General features: G+C 40.2%; 2 protein-coding genes across 2 annotated transcripts; both read right to left on the bottom strand.

Moving 5' to 3' along the window:
- Positions 1 to 106: 106 nt before the first annotated feature.
- On the bottom strand, positions 107 to 7,833 carry LOC105831211 (ras-like protein family member 10B). Its single transcript, XM_012671194.3, has 5 exons — positions 7,457 to 7,833; positions 5,732 to 5,892; positions 4,156 to 4,392; positions 2,534 to 2,737; positions 107 to 1,712 (listed from the first exon to the last, which is right to left on the bottom strand). Exons 1-5 carry the CDS (start codon positions 7,521 to 7,523, stop codon positions 1,587 to 1,589), a joined length of 795 nt encoding a protein of 264 aa, XP_012526648.1. The 5' UTR covers positions 7,524 to 7,833; the 3' UTR covers positions 107 to 1,586.
- Positions 7,834 to 14,537: 6,704 nt separating this feature from the next.
- Positions 14,538 to 21,304, bottom strand: LOC105831208 (odorant receptor coreceptor). The gene is made up of 9 exons (XM_012671191.3): positions 21,061 to 21,304; positions 20,601 to 20,738; positions 19,917 to 20,300; positions 19,404 to 19,658; positions 18,917 to 19,170; positions 15,932 to 16,031; positions 15,637 to 15,741; positions 15,282 to 15,437; positions 14,538 to 15,132 (listed from the first exon to the last, which is right to left on the bottom strand). The coding sequence occupies exons 2-9, from the start codon at positions 20,736 to 20,738 to the stop codon at positions 15,082 to 15,084; spliced, it is 1,443 nt and encodes a 480-aa protein (XP_012526645.1). The 5' UTR covers positions 21,061 to 21,304; the 3' UTR covers positions 14,538 to 15,081.
- Positions 21,305 to 21,678: the final 374 nt, after the last annotated feature.

Genomic DNA, 21,678 nt, shown 5'->3' with positions numbered 1-21,678 from the left:
GAGCAAAACGGTTTATCAGATTTAAAGAAATCTTTCTCTTTCTCTGCGTCTAAAGGCGACACGTGGGGGGGAAAAAAGGAGCAAAGAGGAAATGACACTTCGCGCGTATTTTAATATCTCACTGGTTTTTATTGTGAACGTCGTGCGTGTGTGCATACAAAACAAGGGCTCGCATATCACCCTGCCGGTCCGCCGGTTTCGCGGCTGCCGCTGCTCGCGCCGAGTTACAAAACGGTTCCGGGTTAAACGTTGTTGCTGCACATTTGTGCAAATTGAGCGATCTTACGTATCTCTTATATGCCGCTGTCGCGCTATATGACTTTATACAACAGCGCGTTCGAACGCGTTCAAACGTAATAACAGATAATAACGCGCTCTCTTTATTGCTGTCTCTTTCTCTCTCTCTCTCTCTCTCTTTCTCTCTGATGCGTCTCGATCGCAATGAATCCTGAAGAGATGCATTTTATCTCGAGAGAAAGAGAGAGAAAGAGAGAGAGAGAGAGAGTAAGAGAAAGTGAGAGAGAGAGACTCAAGGTATAGAAATTACGTGTGCACGTAGCATCTCGTCTTAGAGTACATACAAACGGTAACAACGCTAACACCATGATACATGCCTATGTAATATGTGTATGCAACATCTCGATAATATGATTAACGATTATATACGTTTCCTTCGCGATCGACCAGATCGCCTTCCCGCTTAACGCTTGATAACCGATTGATAACTCTCTTAACAGCATAGTAAAATATATGTGTGTATGTGTACATATGTATACGCTATTGCTTCGTCGGGTTTCCTACCTAACAGCGTGATTATAATTAGGCCGAAACGCGGGAGAAGGGGTTGAGCCGAGGGGGAAAGTTCCGCGCCGCGCCCCGCTACCTTCCTTGCCTTAACAGTTAACTCACGTAGCCTCGCTATATAACTTTTAACGCTATTTAACAATTAATTGCTTCTTCTGAGCACTCTAGCGCGCGTTTAATTCCTATGCGCGATTCCATTCCGTTCCCGGGGGAACGGAATTCATCAGAAATCGATGTTAACGTAATTTCAACGGAACACACGCGAAAGTAATTATACAGCGCAAAATTGAATTTGCCTAAACAATTACTGTTATAATATATCGTGTCGTCAGTGTCGTAATCGATCGTGTAAAAGAGACTCGTTAGATTCGCGAGTGTACGATTAAATGCGCGAATATAAAAAGTGCGAACGGGAAGGGGGAGGCGGATTCTCCTTTTCTCCTCCCCCCTTCCCCAGTTGAACCGCGGCCGAGAGATCTCGGCCAGCCTCAGTAACCCTCGCTCGGATTACGAAATCTCCAATTACATTCGAGTGGCGGGTTAATTCGCGTGTCGCAGCGAGTAGACGCCGCGGACACATAGTAGTAATCTCGATTATTATTGTCGCTTATTTCGAAACCGCTCGTCCACGCGCGTGATTGCGCGCGTTTCCTCTCGAGGAGGAAAGCCACCCCCCCCCCCCTGGGGTATCCCTCCCGAACTGCCGCGGACGAGAGTACGCGGTGCGTTGTTGCATTGTTAATCGAGCCTGCCTCGTAACGGGGAAGCGGTTGATCTTAATGTCAGAGAAGAATGCACCTCTCGCTGGTTTCGTGCGGATGGGATCGCATCGGCTGCGCGGCCGCGGGTGACGGCGAGTTCGGCCTACCCTCTATGGACTGTATGCTCTTCATCAGTTCCCGAAATACCTGTCGATCAAAGGATACAGCTGCTACACCGGGGGAAAGAAAGTAGTTGCGGTAACGATGATATTATTATACCGTACAGTCATTTTTGGATTCAACTCTCTTATAGTTTGTTTGAACTATGTGCTAGGTTTCTCGGCTCTTTTAAAGGGATGATGAATGGTTAACGAACTTAACACGAAGACTGTGTTTTAATCTCTCCGCAAGTGTAGTGGAAATTGAGAATTCACAGTTAATTTTGACAAGAATATAATATATTGACTATAATTGATCAGTTTTTTTTACGAAGAATTGCCGGTGCCATTTTAGTTCCGTTAATGACTTTTTTTCATTTTTGTGTTACACAGTACGGATAATTTGAAACGTGTGAGTATATAAATAATTCTAATGATACAATAATAAATAAGTGATATGAGAAAGAATTGAAAAAGAAAAAAAAACAAATGATTGAAATAAAATTGAAATTATTAGCGGATTCAAAATGACACCTGCATTTCTAACATTAAAGCTTATTGCACCTATTGTGAATCTTAAAAAACAGCGCGACAAGCTCATGATTCAGGAAAATTTTGAACGAGGAAAGCCGAGAGCTCATTTTCAATGGGCGAGTTTTACCCCTCGGTGAATTTCTCGCCGTCGATTTTTCTCCTGGTCGAGAAAAGCTCAGCAAACGCGCGATACTCGCCGCAATTTCGGTATTAAATGCTAAATATGAACGGTAATTGAAGTCGCGCATTAAAATTCTAAGGGAGTTAAGTTAATCTTAATACGAATGAGATGCAGATTGGCGGGGCGTATTGATAAATAATGTATAACGCGCGCACCTGCACCACGCGGCAGTTAAATCTGGCACTGCACTCGACGTAGCCGCATCTCCAGTGCTTCCGGACGAGGTTCACGATGTCCCTGTACCTGGTTCCGGAGGCGGCCGACTGCGACAGCTCGTCCTGCTTGTTCCCGACCACCAGCAGGGGTACGCCTCTCATGTCGCGCGCCTCGTAGATTTGCTCCCGCAACGTCCTAATGTACTGAGCACACCGGTCGGAAATGAAAGAAAAACATGCGAGACTGATGCACCGAAGAACCCTTTCATGTGTCGATTAAACTGGCGCGTTAAAAAAAATCGTTTATCTCCGATAAACATTGAATTGTTAAAATCAAATAGGGCATATTTCGAAGAAATTGACTTATTTTTTGAATGTTATATGATAAAAAAAAACAATTATTTGCGTAGCACGACCCAATTAATTAAAGCAAATGTATTTTACTTTTAAAGTTGAATATGGATCAAAAGTTAATTGAAAATCAGCGCGCATGTTTTATTTTAAATATATATATATATATATTTTGTATCAGTATTCTAATTTATTATTACGAAGATATACGTATTTGTAACTGTAATTGCATAATAAAATAATTATAGTCAGAAATATTATTTTTATAATAATAATTTTAGTAATAATAACCACATGTTATATATTTTAAAGCTGCATAATTTATAGTGCAATTTTTTTATAATTGACATTGCTACAAATATGTGGCTATTAGTACTAGTATTTCAAAACGGAAATCTTGAAATGAGATTATATCGCGTTAAATCAAAAAGATTTGAATGAAGATTATTTCAAAATTTTATATAGTTTAACCAAGGAAATAATATTCTTGTTATTTAAGAATAATTTTTTTGAGTGGAAAAGAAAAATATTGCATAGAAAATACTACTATGTTTAAATCGAAGATTATAATTTTCTTAGAATAAAATTATCAAAACAATTATGTCATACTTTTAAAATAATACTTATAGTATTGAAATAAGACTATAATATCTTGAAATTCAAGATTTTCAAATCCTTCTAAGAAGATTATATATTGTTGCTTATATATGAAACAAGGATCGCGTTAATTTGAATACATAAGTTTCAATTTGAGAGTAATTTTTTTTCCGTGTATATAGTCAGAATTAATGTCAGAAGTTAGAATACTGCAAATGAAGTAAATGAGTATAATTTGGAAAGATCCATCTCTTCACTAATTGTTTATAGTACCGTTTCATCTCGCGTAATAATGTTATTAACGTCACGGTGCGTTTTTCATTTATACTTTTGACTTGTTATTAGCAAAATCGATTTAACGTCAGCCAACTTGTCGCGTTTGGTCCTCAGGGGACCGCCTCTTGTCATCCAGACAAACATCCAGATAATCGAACTTTTATGCCGGCAATTTTGACGCGAGACTTCAAGTCGGGAGTCGTGACGGCTTTCGCGGGGAAGAAAAGAAGCTCGCGGGAGAAAAACTTTGCGGAAAAAGATAAACAGCTGCGGAGCCGCGCGGCTCTGCCGTGTTCCTGACGTTCTTTCCGTTGAAGTTGAAGCTCCGCGAGTGCGGTCTCCGCCTTGCAATTTATCGCGCTTTAGCATTTCGAATCTCCGCGATTGTACTGACGTACCTGAAACGTGTCCTGATTGCTGAGATCAAACACGAGCACGTACGCCGTCGCGCTCCGCAGCCCGTAATAGCGGAAGTCCGTCCATTCCAGGTGCGAGCTGACCGGGAAGTACGGGATGGTGGGCAGATCGGTGATCTTCAATTCGTACAGTCGATCGGCCAGCACCACGCTCGGGTAGAACGTCTCCCGTCTCTCGGTCGGTCTGTACTCCTCGGAGAACTCGCTCCAAACAAATTGCTGGAAGTGTGTAAGCAAAAAGTAATCGCGAAAGTTTAAATTAAAGAATTACGGCTACGCCGGGAGATAAAAAATAGCCGCGGTAGCCGTAATATATCTGCACTAAAGTTTATAGTAAATTATTTTTGGTATCCAAAAATGGATTATTCTTATAATTGTTCAACAGTATGAATTATATAGTTTGCTTAAACTACGTTAAAGTTCTCATAATCATAATATTTAGTCCATGAAATTTATATGATGTGGTCGCTATAACCAAAATGGAAATTTTAACATAGAAAGTTGTACCATAAAATAATTACTTTAAGTATATGGTCGTTTAACATTATAGTAATAATTATTATACAAATGATATTCCTGACTACAATTATTTTACTGTGCAATTATAGTCGGAAATATTACTTTTTTTTCTCAGTATATATACTGAAAGTTTTGTTGCGAAAGCGAATGTTCGAGCTTGAATTTCGGCCGTTAAACGAAATGCCAAGAGTGACCTGGCTTCCTTAGGATATTCGTTGCCCTCTTTTAATTTCCTCGCAGAACCGATAATCGTCGTCATCGATAAGCGGAAACTATTATCGGAAATGAAGCGGAGCGTCCGAGCGAGAGCGTCGTTTCCGTGATTTGTTTCCTTCCCAGCTTTGGAGCAAGGATTCTGACAAAGATTGTACGTCAATCGTACGAACGGCATGTATAATTGCATTTTTGTGCATAACATTCGCTTCTAATTGGTGCAGCTTCGCTTTTCGCCGTATTCGTAAAAATTATGTCGAGATGAAAAACAAGACTTGATGGAACATATACCGAGAGAAAAAAAATACTAGTAATCATAATATCACTATAATTTATAGTCATTTTTGCATCCAGCTAAAATTATAGTTTGTTTTAATTATATTAAAGGTTTCATAATTATAATATCAGTTTATGCAACTTTTGACATGATTGTCACAATGAAAATAGAAAATTTAATATAAATTGTACTGTAAAACAATAGTTATAAGCATTCTACTATAGGAATATGATTATTATTATCAATATTATAGTAACAATCACTATAAAAATGATATTCCTGACTATAATTATTTTACTATACAATTACAGTCACAAATATCACACATCTTTTTCTAAGTGTACTCGCAATACTCAAATCTTAGATTACGTTAATTAAAATGTCTTTTAATTATGATAATTAAATCTTTAGAGCTTTGAGCTGCGCGTTTAATATTCGAAAGACCAACAGAGAGAGTCGAGTCGCAGGGCGAAGAGAGCAGTTTGACGGCGGAAGGGGGAAAAAAAGTTGACGTCTAGGTGAGATGCAATCGCGTCTATTAAATCTTACTCGGATTATGCTCGTCTTTCCCACGCCGGGTGCGCCCAGGAAGATGACCTTAACGCGATCTAACGTGTCCGCGGGGCTATCCTCCTCCTTCGAGCTTCCCTCGGCGCCCTCGTAAGTTATTGTATTTCCGCCTCTTCTCTCCAAATAATCGAGGTCCAGCTCTGCGACAGAGACGACGGAGAATCGTACAACCAATATTTAACAACGGCGTAATACGACGAGAACTTGTTGCTCGTTGTCGCCCATAGCGATTTTATTTCGCTGACTGCGAGACTAAATAACCGGTTCCTGGAAATAACTTGCAATGGGAGAGCGCTCCGCGCACTCTCGCGCGCGTGTACGTACGTTAAAGTTCGGCAAATTATACAATTTTGATGAAACATCGGAGGCGCGGCGGGGAGAGGAGTATATATAATACCGTATGATTAACCGAAGTTGTTCAAAGTGCGAGGGAACTGTATTCTGCACGGAACACCACTCGTTATAATCAACCCTCTCATCGGTATGGGTTGAATTCAGAAGCTCGCGCCACCCCGGAATACATTATAAATTGCGAAACAAAGTGAGCACCCGCGAAGAATCGGTTCACGTGGCAAACGCGATTAACATCGATAAATAATTCCAGTTTAATTAATATGCACGCGGTAAAAAAAAAAGAAAAAGTCATCAGAAAATTGTGCGCGCTCTCTCTCCCTCTGTTATTCCGCGAAGCGTAATTTTTAAACGTGACAAAGTGTCCGCGGAGTCCGTTGGAATAAATGAATTAATCAACGTTATTCAGATGTGGATACGTTTCGGGTACGAACTTTCCGTGTTAGTTCTAAGTTAGCGGAAGATAGTCGCGAACGGGAATGGGCGAGGGCCCATTTTAGTGAAGAAGTTCGAGATAGAGATGTTCTTAACATTTGTTACGCAGACTTTGCAGCAAGTTAGCCCAGTCCTTTAGCCGTAAAAGATATATTATTCATGAGGAGAATATTTTTAAGCGGCGCATCCATGAATCATAATGCATACACCGTGTCATCTTTCGCGTGAGGATTCATTTGTCTTTGCGGGTATTTTGAAAATTACTTTGGCTATCACGCATGCAGGAGTGGAAAACGGGCACTTGTGGCGCCTCGTGAACCGAAAGAATATTTAATTTAATGTGACAATTTCCTTAAAAGAAGTTAACATATTTTTAATTGGGTGCATTTTGCATGCGAAAATACGTGCACGGAGTAATCGGGAAAGCTACTTCGAAATAAAACATCTGTGGATGAAATGTGCTTTCCATTTGTACAAATTAGTTAAAAGCCGTGCTCGTGATATTGCTTTCGTATAACGAATCGATGTGTAATTATGGATGCTCATGTGAGATTTTATCTCGCTCTCTCGAACACGATGTATCAGTCCACGCTATTATATATAAATAAAAGCATCGACGGATACGCTTCATAACAGAAATCAATTTTCAATTTACTATTAAATAATTGAATTACTTAAAAAAGATGTTCTTGCAATAGACATGCATTATACACTTCAAAGTGCCCCAATAAAGAACAAGTCAAAGGAAAGGAAAAAAAATTAGCATGTAGGACGAGAAAAATCAATAAAACTCTTAAATAAAATGGATATCGATCTTTGATAATAACCTTCTTTTAGAATGAAAATAAAAATATCTCACATGCATTTTGTACGGTGAACTTATCGGGGCATCACGTCTATAAGCGAATTCTCCTTTACCCAAAAGCCGTTTATTCGCGTGCGAGATCGAGCTCGATGGTAACTCATTGTCCTTCGTCCGATCCATCAGATTTAATTATAATTAAAGCATCGCACTCGCGGCGAATGGCGAATATATTCGCGTCGCATTTATCGCCGCGTCTCGACGACCTTCGTGGTCGAAGTTCGCCGATCGACTGACGAGAAACTCCGGAGTACTGTCTCTTCTAACCAGGGATCAACGACCATATATATGTATATATGTATGTCCCACACACACACACACATACACTTACAAACACACACAAACGCACACCCAGGTGCAGAAAATTTTGTTGCCTATCAAAGTGACATTAAAAAATATATATTATACTTTTTAAATTGTATACGTATATAATTAAAGCAAATTTTTGTATAATTTATAATGAAAGAATTACATATATAATTACATATGTGATTATTTTGTTATAAAATATATATTATTATATTGCATATTATCCTAAATATATTAGTGCGAACGGATCAATATATTTTAAATCTCTGTAACTTAATATGTAGCATCGTTGTATCGTAAAGCAATTAATTTTATTAATTACATATTATTTAATTGGTTTTCTTTAAAGTTCTTTTCACGAAATTACGTAAAATACGTTTTCGAAGTTTCTTTAATTAATGTTCTGATTTATCAGGGGATTGAAAAAGCGAATTACGTTGACGTATTAATCGTATAGGTGCATAGAAATAACCACATTATAGTTCGAAAGGTGTCCGGCTATTATTATCTTATCATGGTTTTACAGAATGTAGATTTTAATTATGCGTAGGTGCGGACTTTTATCAAAGTTTTTAATTAATTTTAGCTCATGTTAATACGTGTATATTATCAAGTAATTGATGCTGTTGTTTGCGACGATGTTGAACGTTTAAAATGTTTGTTATGCAACTAATTTGGTGATGTTTGTGACATTTAAATTAAACAAATTTTAAACGCAATTTACCCACAAATAAAATTAATATTAAAGATAGGAGAGGGAAAAGACAAATAACTAAATGTACCTAAAATATAATTACAACATATCTTTCATTTGAGAATGCACGGTAGCTCTCTTATATAAAAATACAAGTTATATTAAAACTTACTAACTTATCTTTCACAATTATTTTTTATAATTTACAAATCATATACTCTATCGATTATAAATAGAGATAAAATATAATAAAAATAATAACAGACGGCAGAGAATATATAAAATATTCTTAAGACAATTTGTAATACTTACGAAAATGCTTGTGCGGCGGGAGGCTTCGCCTCCTCCAGCCGCTCGCAGTTTTTGTACCTATGGTTATCGGTGATTCGCAAAAAATTCCTCACAACTTGCACCGTGCCAGCTGTCGTCGTTAACTCCGATACAATTTCATTGTTTGAGCCTTCCGGCGATTAAGACGAATTCATTTCTGTCGCCTGCTAACTCACGCGTTCGCATATGCGATTGTACCTCGGCGTCTCTCCTTTTTCTCCTCTTTTTTAAATCTATCTAGATACATCGGGTATCCCGTTATTAATGGATTATTCCCCTTTTGATTAAGAATCTCTTTCAATTTTTTTTTTACAATCTAAAAACCGATGTTCAGTCTCGTTGACTAGACTACGAATAAAAGGGATGAGCTTCATTGTCCGTCGGGTGTTCCTCCGCTCCACTAATCAAACAGCAATCTCGGGTTCGATTTCATCTCCCTCACATCATTCCCGGGGCGGGGGAGACGTCTATTGCAGCCTATTGCTTCATAGATAAGTGCGTTACGTAACTCGCTGTACCTCACGTACGTGGTGTATCGATGCCCCGACGATATCGAACGGCCGATCACGCTGATCGGCATACCGTTGCGCTTACTCTTCGAGTACCGTAAGGTATCGGGGAAATCGTAACGGGAGCAATCTCCGCACGAGCCGCAGCATTTTCGAGGAAGAATCCCAATAACGCGACCTTAATTTGCATAAATACGGTTAAACTAGTAGGATCCGAGATCCGAATCTCGCTTTGATATTACGCATTGTCGATTTTGATTGCTGGCAAGTATTCTAGATTGTACTTCGTTGATTGACAAAGCGAGAGCCCGTGCGAGCGATCGAGCGGTCTCCCCTTTCGATCGCGGGGGATTTCTACGGGGTTTCGTTGCGCACGCCTGCGTTTTGTTTGTACCCCCCCCCTTCCCCCTGGCCCTAATAGATCCGATCCATGCACTTGCACACGGAGCCTGCACACGGAATTCGGCGGCGAACGCATGCGTCTCAGACGGCACCGTTGTCGGACGTCGTTATTATTATTATTATCATTTTCCTTTGATATTTACAATCATCGAGCGACGGATAGGCGATGACGGCGGCGCAAAGTGGAGACGGTCCACGCGCCAGTGTATTGCTTTATACGTGTATTGCTTCCACCGAGGGGAGAGAGAGAGACTGCCTCGCAGGCTCGATTTCGCAGCCGTCCGATTTCGCCGTCGACGGCTGATATCGCCTCGACCACGACGACGACGTTCGATGCATCTTCTTTCCAGCGACGAGGACGACGACGACGACGACGACGACGAGGCGCGATCACAGAATCCTCCCTGGACCGCGAGGCTCCCCCGCCCGGTCGCCGAGGGCTGACGCACGATCGACGATTACGCAACCGCGACGGACCGGCACCACGCGCTCCGCAGGCGTGTCACTGTCACGAAACGACGGCGGCGACGCGAGAGCTGGCGTTTCACGCAGCATCGCACGGGAGCAACGCACGAGGTATAGAGGCGTTCTCGGGCGGCAGCACGGCACAGTATTCATCCCCCGGACGATCGAAGCTACCCCTAGATGCCCGCGGTCTGCGCCTGCGTGCGGAACCCGCCGTCGCCGTCGCCGCCGCCGCGCGCGCTAATTTCTCACTCGGTTAACTCACTTGTTAAACGTTTGTTGTCTCGCCTCTCGTCGTGGACGCACGTGCGTTATTGCAGGGTGTTCCGAGAGTCGCTGATCGAGTCGGCAGATCTCTCGGCTGAAGCCGAATTAAAAAAAAAAAGAAAAATCTTTGGTCGAGATATCAATCGCGAGTTGGCTTAATCCCAGAGCGAATGGCGCTTTTCTACTTTGACAGTGTGAATTATCCACTCGTAATGCTCGCGTGGGCGTCTTTGCAGTAAGCAAGCGAAAGGTTATTTTATCTTTATCGTAACGCAAAGCATTTTTTTAATTCTGATCTGAAGACAGGATTTTACTGTCACTTACATACCACGTCTCTTTTTATGAATGCGCGTATTTTAACATATAGGTTCTATATGTTTTTATATTTTGTTTATTCAGACGTTTTTGACACATAAAATTATAAATTCCTTTTTTAAATTCTAAGCGAGAGATGCGAATTATAAATATTGCTCAAAGTGGTTGATATTTTAATGTGTATAAATATTACGTCTATAAATGTTATAAATATTTATACGTGAATATCATGTGAATATTGTCGAGAGAGTGGCTGCGCCAAGCGATTTAAAGTGCATCAGGAATATTTAAAAAAAAGTACAAAAGTAAAGATATCAAATATATATTAAAATATATATTGAGCATAACGCGCTTCTTTTAAAGCCTATTTTAAACAATCTACGTTTTACGACATATTTTAGAGAGGAGATTTTTTTTTTAGAGAGAACTATAATTTTATATTTTGCATACTTTAATGCGTTTTGATTATTTAAATGTTTTCTGTGCTATACAACACATAAGAGAGTTCTGTCTTAAATTCCGACATGAATTATGCATTATCTAAAACTGGATTTTTCTAAGGCATTAAAATAATAAAGCATAAAATAAAACTTTATGAAAATTTTTTAAATTCGTTTTTAAACGATAAATTAAGGATTTATTTTATTAGAACGGGAAAAAATAATCGTTTATTTTAAATAGATTTATTTGCGTGTTGATTTATTTTAATCAAACATTTTTTCCAATAAATATTCTATTCAATAATACTGTAGGTAAAGTTTCGGAACGCCATGTATGTATGTGCGTGTACATACATGCATATGCATGCATGTCCGTATTTTGCGTCAATATTTTATTATTAACACTGGAAAAAAAACGAGGGGAGGCACGCAGCCGCGCGTATCTCGATTTATTTCGTATACGGCAAAGGTATCTTGATACTTTATATTAAATTTTTATTAATAGTAAAGAAAAAGAACGTGACAAAGGATCCAGTGCAAAAATAAAGTTTGCCTTTTATGTCTACGATTTTCAAAGGGTTTCCTCGGATAAGAGTGACAAGTCATGATCCTTCTTCATCCCTGCGATCCTACGTGCCTTCGTGCCAACCATGCACGTGCATTATTCGCGCACGGTCCGCTTATAAATCGCATTTCTACGAAAATCGTTACTTTCTACATGTCGAAAGAATCGTGTTCTCCAAAAGCAACGATCGAATCGAATAAGGAGAAACTCTCCCGCGGTCCGCGCTAATTTATTGGATTTCGTGAGGCGAGACAATCTTTATTACTACTGTAACGTGAACATGTGTTTCGACGCGTCCTCTACAATTTTTATTTTCTACAATGCTGTCTTGTAACGGCGCCCGTCGTGCAGCGAACTTCTTGCTGTAGTCTCGATTCAAAAGACGATTTTTTTTTGATGATGTTATGTCACGTCGTAGCTTCCTTTCCCTTCGAACGCACAGAATCGAACGCGATAAGAAAATACGGATTTCCTTCTGACACGTTTGAATTTATATGAACGTTTATATCAATATTTTATTAAATAAATATAGTACAGCTTTACATAGAGAAAAACTATTTGATAATACTGTGACCTCGTCGATTAATATTTGACCATAATAATGTACACATACGTTAATTATATGTTAATATTAAAATAAAATACATCGAGCTCGGATATCGCCGGACACTCTCATATTTACTAATAAAAGTTCATTTCCGCCTTACAACGTTCTACACTCTTTTCACGGCGGTGCTTCTCGCTTTCCCGGCGAAAGAAATTAAAAATATCTCGTCACGTAAAACGATATCCGTGCCGACGAAAGATACATATTTATATTATAACAATCAGAATGAGCAGCCATGTAGGTGCAAATCTCCTCTTGGATATTCTTTAAGTGACAAAATATTATCTTATTAAAGACACTGATAGATGTTACGAAATATAAAAAACGAGGTACATTATTTATACGTCTGCTCACGTGGTTACGTATAATGAAAATATATATATGTATATACATATATATATATATATATATATAGATTACTCTATATTACTCTATATTTATTAGATTCAAATACCGTTCGATAATTGTATCATATAATAATTGACGTATTACATCAATTGCATCGCTGTTTCTCTCATCGGAGCACTGATATTTTTTTATTCTAACGCGACGATGAAATTTTTATTTTTTTTATTTTATTGACAAATTTTAACTCTCCGGCAGAAACAGCAAATATCGTTTGTCCTATATGGTTAAGTGACAATAAAGGGAGATTAACAACTTGTACTATGTGTCAAAATACACATCCTACGCAGAAACTAAATTTTATCATTAATAAGTAACAGGAGAGAAAGAGAAGAAAATTTATTTAAAGATAAAGTGAGCTAAAATTAAAATGGCATCTTCTAAACAGCAAAAGCTTCGCACCATCTATGGATTTATCATTTTAAATAAAACGCAGGGAACATAATTAATTAAAAACATTGGTGTGCATGGTAACGCTCTAAACTGTTGCTTGTTGCGTACACGACAAAGCATGCTGCTACCAAGATTTAACATTAGCGATTCACCGTTATGTTCTACTAAAAAACGTAATCCATCTTATACGATTATATCTTATATTTACACTTATTCGGACGTTTCGTTAATGTACACGCGTTTATTAAATCCCTCACTCAAAAAAAATCTTGCAACTTCAACAAAAATCATATGTTTGTAAAAATTAACAGAGGCAGATATATGATTAGCAAATACCGTGATATGTATATGTATTGCACTTAATCGATTTAACTGGCAGAAACAGAATTTATAAATTCTATACGTGACAGCCAAAATTCTAGCAGATACAAAAATTAGCGATACATTTTGGTTATGATATCAAGAAATCTGTCTATATCAGCAAAAAATTTTTTGAGTGCTCCGTCCTATATGTTTTTAAATTACAGTTTTAGAATACCGTTCGAGAACATAAGCGAGAACAATAGCGATTGTTAAACGAAATTTTAAATAAGACGATTATAATCGTTATAATAAAGCGATATCTCTGACATAAAAAATACATATACACTAAGAAAAAGAATTTAATATTAATCAAGCTTTGGTGGAAATAATTTCAATTAAATACTTAATACAATCAAACATTTAGTAATATTTAGCAATTAATTATTAATAGTAACCAAATATAATAAAAGTAATCGGTTATTAAACGGCTACTAAATATTATTAAATATTTGGATTAACTGAATATTTAATTGAAACTATTTACCAAAATTTATTAACTGTTATTTAGACATAATTATTAAATATTACTTTTATTCAATGTGTATATGTAAGTCTGTCTTCTCAGAAAGCGTCATAGGCTCTTTCGTGTCTGTTCGTTAATGTATGTTTCATTTTGTCAATTGCACAACAATTGATACAAGCCGTTTCAGTAAGACATTACCTCGAACGACATTAGCGTATATCTTCCCCATAAAGCATTACGACTTATAATTAATGTGCACGAAAATGAATCGCGACGAGTGCTTATCGTTATCCTTTGCTGTCATATGCACAATAAAAATGTGGAAAGAAAAATTATATAGAGAGATACGCACTAAAATTTACATTTTAACGAAGGAAAGTGCCTGTTTCTCTCACTGCTCGTTAATCTTGATAATAATTTTAAAAAAAGGATCTACTTATGCCTCATTGCTTATTGGTATTTTTTAAATAACGGTAAAAATATTCTATCATTTTTATCGCTCAAACTCAATTCTGACATGTAGCTTTTCTAGTAGAAATATATGCAAAATCTATCCAGTTTTATTTAATATTACCAGGTTCTCTTTAGTTGTAATAATATTGCTTAAGAATTAGGACAAAAGAATTTGATGGAGTTTTATTTGGTGGCTGAAACAGTTTTCTCGATAAAAATACACGTAGATGCTCACCCAGTTATTGTCTAGTATTAATAGACAGGCCTTTAGACTTGCTTACTAATCAATTCAATTATTAATCAATGCATAGTCCATTTATTGTCCTGTTTTTGTTCGGCAAATTTAGATTTAGATTTTGCGTATTTTTTTTTTTTATACGCAATAATTGCAGGCAAAGCGTTATATTAAAATTATAAATGGCTTTACTTCTCAGTTAAATATATACCAGATCGGAATAATAAAACTGTCTAGCAAACTTGTTAAAAAAAATGCATGAAATTTCCACCAAGGTTTTGATTTTCCATTTCGTGAACCTCAGCATTTTGCTACGCGCCCGTAAATGCGGATTCTCCCCGTGAGAATCTTCACGACACGAATGCTTCGTTTGGTCCCTTGTAAATACGTTAAAAAATATAATTTTGCACAGCCGCGTGCAACGCGAGAGGCTGCATTCGCATCTGGAATGCACGAAGCTGAACATTCATTTCAGTTGCACCAACACCATGAAGTAAGTCACCACGGCTCCCAGTACCTACGGAAGTTTTTAGAAAGTCAATTACCTTATCCCCAAACACAAATTGACAAAAATCAATTGGTTACCGAGCGGGATTCTTTTACTACGCGATAATCGAACGCGATGTTTAAGCGCCTGGGGATAGATCGGTACGGATTGAATCTTACCGAAGCGAAGAGATCCAGGGACACCGTGAAGAATTTCGCCCCCGATATTGACATAGCTTTCTGACACTGCTGGCACACGATCTGCACGAACGTTTTAGCCTCCTCCGATCCGTCGTACCAGTGGCAAGAATAAGCCGCCTCCATCACCGAGGTGCTCTAAAAACAGATGAGACCCTTAGTGCAACGTATTGCACCGGATTGTACGAAAAAAAGATTGTGTAATTAAAAAGAAAAAAGATTTCTATTGATTTCTCTCCCTTTAAGCTCGCGCTGAAGCATCTTTATCTCTTATTGGAATTTTAAGCGAAATTTGAGGGATGAAGTCCCTCGCGGGCTTGGGCACACGTATACGCACCTCTTCGATCAAGCGATTTCCAAATATGCAGAACAGAAAGACCTGGCCGAACGTGTAGAGCACGTAGCCGATCGTCGAGGCCGCGTACACGTTTACGCCGTTCACCTGTAGCATTTAAAAAACTCGTGGCCATTAGTATGAATACTTAACTCCTGATACGCTTCCAGCCCGCATTGACCCATCGACATCGCATTACTTGACATTGCGTTACTCATTTATGCGATCGATAAGTCATTTTGCTCGGGGAACCTTGGAAAAAGGAATCCGGCAGGGCAAGCTCGGCAAGCGCACTCACCTTCGTCGCCTGGTAGGCGAGCAGCGTCAAAGTGATGGTCGTCGTCAGCATGTGGAGCAGAAGCGCGAAGCCATACGCGTCCCCGACCGCGGTGACCAATCTGCGCGGGGGGGGAAAAAAAAGAGACAACGATTAATCCCGCGTCGATTCCGTTCGAAAGCTCGGAACTGCCTAAGGGTGACTTTATGCCGTTTAATAGCGCCGGGTTTGACGAGCGGCTCGTGAATGATGTATTCGTAATGCCCGGTCTTTCGTCCATAGGTACACCCTTAATCTTCATACTTAAACCAAGCGATCGGGGCAGGTTGACCAACGGGAAACGAATATTCGTTTCCGCGGCTTTCACCAACGTGTATATCCCATTTCGTCGAGTTTACATTGTTTCCCGGTAAGCATGATCGATAACGTCGAAACGCCTTGAAGAAAGCGCGATGGCCGTCCGTACGGGAACTGTCGCTCGTCGCGAAAAAAAGGTCGCGTTAACGTGAAACACGTGCGGAAATTTAGCGTTTTGCAGCGAGGCAGCGTGTCAGAAATTCTTGCAACCCCGTATCGAATGCCCAAGCGCGGCATATAGTCGCGCCATGTGGAAAACCGCTTCATCCCCTTAGGCCGCTTATCCGTATAGGACATGACCTTCGCCGCGGTCAATATCTTTCACTTCCAATATCGCGTATAGGTGATAATACGCGTCCCTACGCGTGTCTCTCAACTGTAATGACCGCCGTAACGATTTTCAATTCGCAAACGCTACTCCTTAGCTGCTAAGCTACTAGCGGACCCATCGAGAATTAATGAGGAGAACTGAAATTAAAATACAAAAGAGGAAACAAGGTTGCGGAAGAAAGTTTAGGCAAAATGACGGCCGTAACGATTTTCGGGTCAATTCTCAGGCCGGTCTTAGTTAGGGGCGCTCCTACGATTATCAATTAAGAATTAATAAAGAGATTTGAAACTGAAACGAAGTTCCGGAAGAAAGTTCACGAGTTTATACCTGGGAAAGGTAACGCGAGATCAATATATACGTGCATAGTATCGAAACTGTGCCTGATGAAAATCGTGTATTTTAATTCCCGATAAAAGGGAAAGCGCGCTAAAGGAGGCAACGACGGATCTGATAAAATTGACCGATCGTCGTTTCGTCGCGCGGACAACGGATCTCCGTCCAACGTAGCGCGGGTGTGAAGAAGCGGGTGTGTGTGTCCCTACAGGGGGTTGGACGGGGCGAAAATCTGTCGTCGCGTTGGCAGGTGAACCACGTGTGTGCGCACGTTACGTGCACGTGAACCGTCGTCGCGCGTCTCCCCCGTGAATCGCGCGTATCGCAGCCCCGTACAACACACGACCCCCGTTGCGGTCAATATCGCGCTTTCTTAGAATAAATACTTCACCACCGTGGGAACACGCGCATCCCGTGGCAGTCGACGAGTCGGCTTCGGCACACTCCCCCCCTCTCCTTCCTCCCCTTCGCAAACCTACAGGAACCTACCACGAGGCATCCGTTCGCGCCGCGTCTCGCGAAAAAGAAAAGAAATTTTTTTTTTCCCCGAGGAACAATCGATCCCTCGCCGCGCCGCCGGTTGTTTTCCGCATACTCGAAGTACGAAGGGCGCACATTTTACGATTTCGAGACGAGACCTCCCCGTTTTTTTTAAGTGGAATTATGTTATTCGTTGTTATTAATTGTCGAATTGCAGACAAGCGGAAATTGAACTGTTCTATTGATATATTTATTTATTTTTGAAGTACGATGAATAGATTGAAGTGAGAGTAACAGCAAATTTTTATTAATTAATCAAGATAATAAGATCCCTCTCTTTGATTTCAAAACTCGAGCAGTTCTCGTGTTGATTAATTTTAACACGTTGAGTGTCACGTGGACTTCAATAAATTCTAACGAAAAGTTACATTTGTTATTAATGATAAATAAAGTTTTAAAAATGTATTCACGTTATCTTATCTTTGCTGTTTATTAACGACTTTTGCAATTTTTTGATTATTGTGAATTGTATTTTATGTTTTTAAAGAATGATATTCCAACACTATTTTTGTCACTAATGACTTTCACGTTAATGAATTAATAAATGGTACGAAATTATCGACAGAAATATTAAGAATTTACACACACACATACACACACAAAGATCGCAATAATTACCCTGTTTTATACCCTAAAGTATAATATCTAGCATTTGTATAATTTTCTTTGTAATGTCTTCCTTTATTTATTATATTTTTTAAATTAAATGATAAAATCATAAAATTATTTCTTTTGCTCTTTATTAATTTTATTTTGTTAATTATTTACTGTTTTAATTTTATATATTATTTAAGTCACAAATCAATTTAGCATTATTATTATTTATTATTAAAGCCTTTTATCTCTTACCTATGGTACTAGATTAATGTTAGCTCGATGTAAAGTTTCTTTTTCCCCGATATTATAAATAAAATAATTAACATCGAGTGTGTATGCTTCGAACAGCTTTGTAATATTTGACATCTGTTTACGCGTGTTCTGAAATATTCACGAACGCGTGATGTTTGGCCGCAACTCTGTCATGTACGGGTCCTTAATAATTGAGGGAGCAGTTAGCGCGTCTCTCTATGGGGTCAATATAATGCCGGCTATATACTAAATACTTTACACGCCCGCGACGTGTTATACGGGATTATTCTGGGTCACTAGTGCACACAAGATGCAGATGACTTTCAAAGAAATGATCCGTCGCTCGTGGTGTACGAGCTGCATGAATTAACAATACGTCTTCAGTGGGTAAGTAGAGCACAATGGGGGCGGTTTTGCATCTCTCATCACGGCATTCGATACTGAATCTTTTATCTCACGGTCTCTTTATCTTGCGACCTCTCTTTTCAGCGAGGTAGCCAACAATCCGATTAGGGAGGGTGGATGGGGGGGGGGAGGGGGAAGGGCATCGCGATAACTTGCGCGAATCGCGTGGCGATCTAATAAAATTGACTCACCTGACAATGTGCTTGTGTCTCTCCACCCAGTACTTGATGGCACTTCTGACGAGCATCTCTTGCTTCTTCGTAAGTCCGTTCGGTCCTACGCCACCGTTGAAGTTCATGCCGGCGGTCGGCCGGAAGGTCGCCGTGAAGTCCTGCCGATTGCTGTATATGTTGCGAAGATCGAGGTCCAGCATGTTGTCGCCTTGGGCTGCCGCTGGCGGCGGCGGCTGATTCTCCGATTCACGGAGATGATCCGCGCTGCCAGCCTACGTGCACGGGGGGTTCACATGTACTCTTTAGTATTACAAAGTACTTTAAACGACAAAAGTCGTTTGTCACGCGAGCATTGATAACGTTAAATAAGACAAGGATTTTTTTTTTATCGATCGAAGTCAGCGCGAATCTCGAAAGATTTAACTTTAGATACGAAAAGGGCAGAAATATGTAGATTACATTTGGATGAAAATTCATGTGATTGGTATTTAAGATTCAGACAGACCTTGAAGAGCTCGCTGCTGTTCGGAACGACCGTGTCTAAAGTCGCGCTCAACTCCATGAGAGGCTTCATGATTTGTTTCAGATGCTGCAGTTGTTCGCAGGCGAACAGCAACCACGAGCAGAAGAGGACATCCAACGAATTGGCATTGATAAGCATGAACAGCACCCAGTAGAATTGATATATGAGTACCAGGACATGCGTCACTCCCTTGCCGGCGTTGAATGGGTAGAACGAACGGACCAACAATTGCGGCAACTGAAAATCACGTGGAAAAAAATTTCCAACATATCACGGAGTAAAGCGGCACTCAAAGGCGTGCGATAAATAAAATATATGCCGTATATATATATTTAAAAAAAAGTAATTATAAAAAAGATAAATATATAAAGATATAGATTTAGTTACAAACAATTAATTAAACTTGCTTTAATTATATTTAAAAAAATTTTAATTATTTCTAATTCTTTTTGCTGGACAGAGCTAATGTGTTTTATATTTCATACGTGATGTTACCTCAATAATTTCCGTCTCGTTCGTGATTGGATCCACAACTTTTCTAATCGGATGCTCGAAGAAGGTGAGGGTGGTCCAGGCCACCGCGGTGAGCACGGTCGTGATGCCGACCAAAAAGAGCAGCAGCCTCATCTTCTTCAGGGCGATCGCGTGGTATCTCGCGTTGCTCTCGGCAAAGAGCGGATGGGAATTCGGATTGTTCCATATCGCCCACGTTCTGTAAAAGTACTTGCTCCTGATCGCGAAGTAGACGACCTTGACGATGCTGTGCGTGAAGAAGAGAAGGGTAATCGTATTCGCCGTGAGATCGTCGACGTCGGCGCTCTCGATGATCAGATTCACCGCGCACAGGCCGAATTGCAGCAGCAGCAGGAATAAGTTTGCCTGGAAGAGATAGCTTTTGTGTGTGTATGCGTGCATGCGTGCGCGTGTGTGTGCGTGTACGATCCGGAGGAAACACCGGAAGTGTCACGGGTACTTGGACATAAATAAAAGAATCATAAGTATTGTTAAAATTGTCGGATGTATCTTGTGAAAATACTATTACCAAAATCATAGGCTAAAGAATGTCGGACTTGTGCCTCTAACTTCGGCTTCTATTTAATCAGACGGGGATTAAATTCTTAGACGATTTGGCAAAACCGACCCTTCCGCGCGTCAAGTTTGAAACTCGTGATTACTTACGCAGCAGTACACCTTATGCAAGTACTTCGACGAATTGTCGTCGTAATAGTTGAATACGAAATGCCCGAAGATCTTCATGACCCTTATGTTGGGCATGAGATCGGCCACGAGGCCCTGTTGTTTCTGCATCTTCATCATCTGCGGGCAAACGGCACGGGCTGAGCAACGCTTTACATGGTAAATCGCTTTATTAACACGGGAAATTCGTCGTTAAATAATAACAACTTCATAACTAATTCACGCACAATACGCGACCTGCATCATCTATCACAAGGCCATTAGGTATGCACGAGGTGGTGCGAACGAAACTTCTAGAACGCACAATTCTTCTTTTACATAGAACGCGATATGGATCACGCATTTCTACGCACAAACGTAAATCGTAAAAGGAATCGCAAGATCGCAAGGGACGCAAACGTTTGTAGAGCCTTGTGAAGTTTCCATTTGGAGGGAGTCTTACCTTGATAGCTTCGACGGTCCAAGATTACCGATATCCAAAAGCGAAGAAGACGCCGTCGTCCTCGCGTCCAGTTTATGACGCGGCCTTCAGCGCCTCGCGATTACGCTGCAGCAATCGTGCCAGGTATATCAGAAGAACGAAGAAGAGCAAACTAACTAGTCGGCCTGCCATCAGTCGTCGTTTTGTTTGTGGCTCGTTTTGTGACACACACGTTCGCGAAAACACGGTCTCGTCTCTACGGCCGAGGCCCAAGTATCCTCTGCTCCTGCCCTCTTCTTCACAACCCCTCCTCCGGTTATGACCTGGCCGCCACCACCACCCCACCGATGGGGAAACCCCTTCCAGCGGGGTAGGTACCAAACGTGGACCAATCGGGGCCCGGTAACCAGGCGCAGACCGCTTCGTCCGCGCTGCGCGACGGTTTCCTCCGACGCCATGTCGCTTCTTACGCCGTCCCCGGGGTTGCACACACGGGGGTCTATAATCCTTTTAATAATTCAGCACGCCGCCGCTCGTGCTCCGTGCGGGGTTTTCAACGTAAAGAAAAGTTTCAACGAAGAAAACAGTCTAAAGTCCCCAAGATGCCTAGAGCAGGGGTTAGCAATTGGTGAAACGAAG

This window comes from Monomorium pharaonis, chromosome 7 (assembly GCF_013373865.1).
Source record: "Monomorium pharaonis isolate MP-MQ-018 chromosome 7, ASM1337386v2, whole genome shotgun sequence".
NCBI classification, from domain to species: Eukaryota; Metazoa; Arthropoda; class Insecta; order Hymenoptera; family Formicidae; genus Monomorium; species Monomorium pharaonis.
This window is presented reverse-complemented; position numbering and strand designations above follow the sequence as displayed.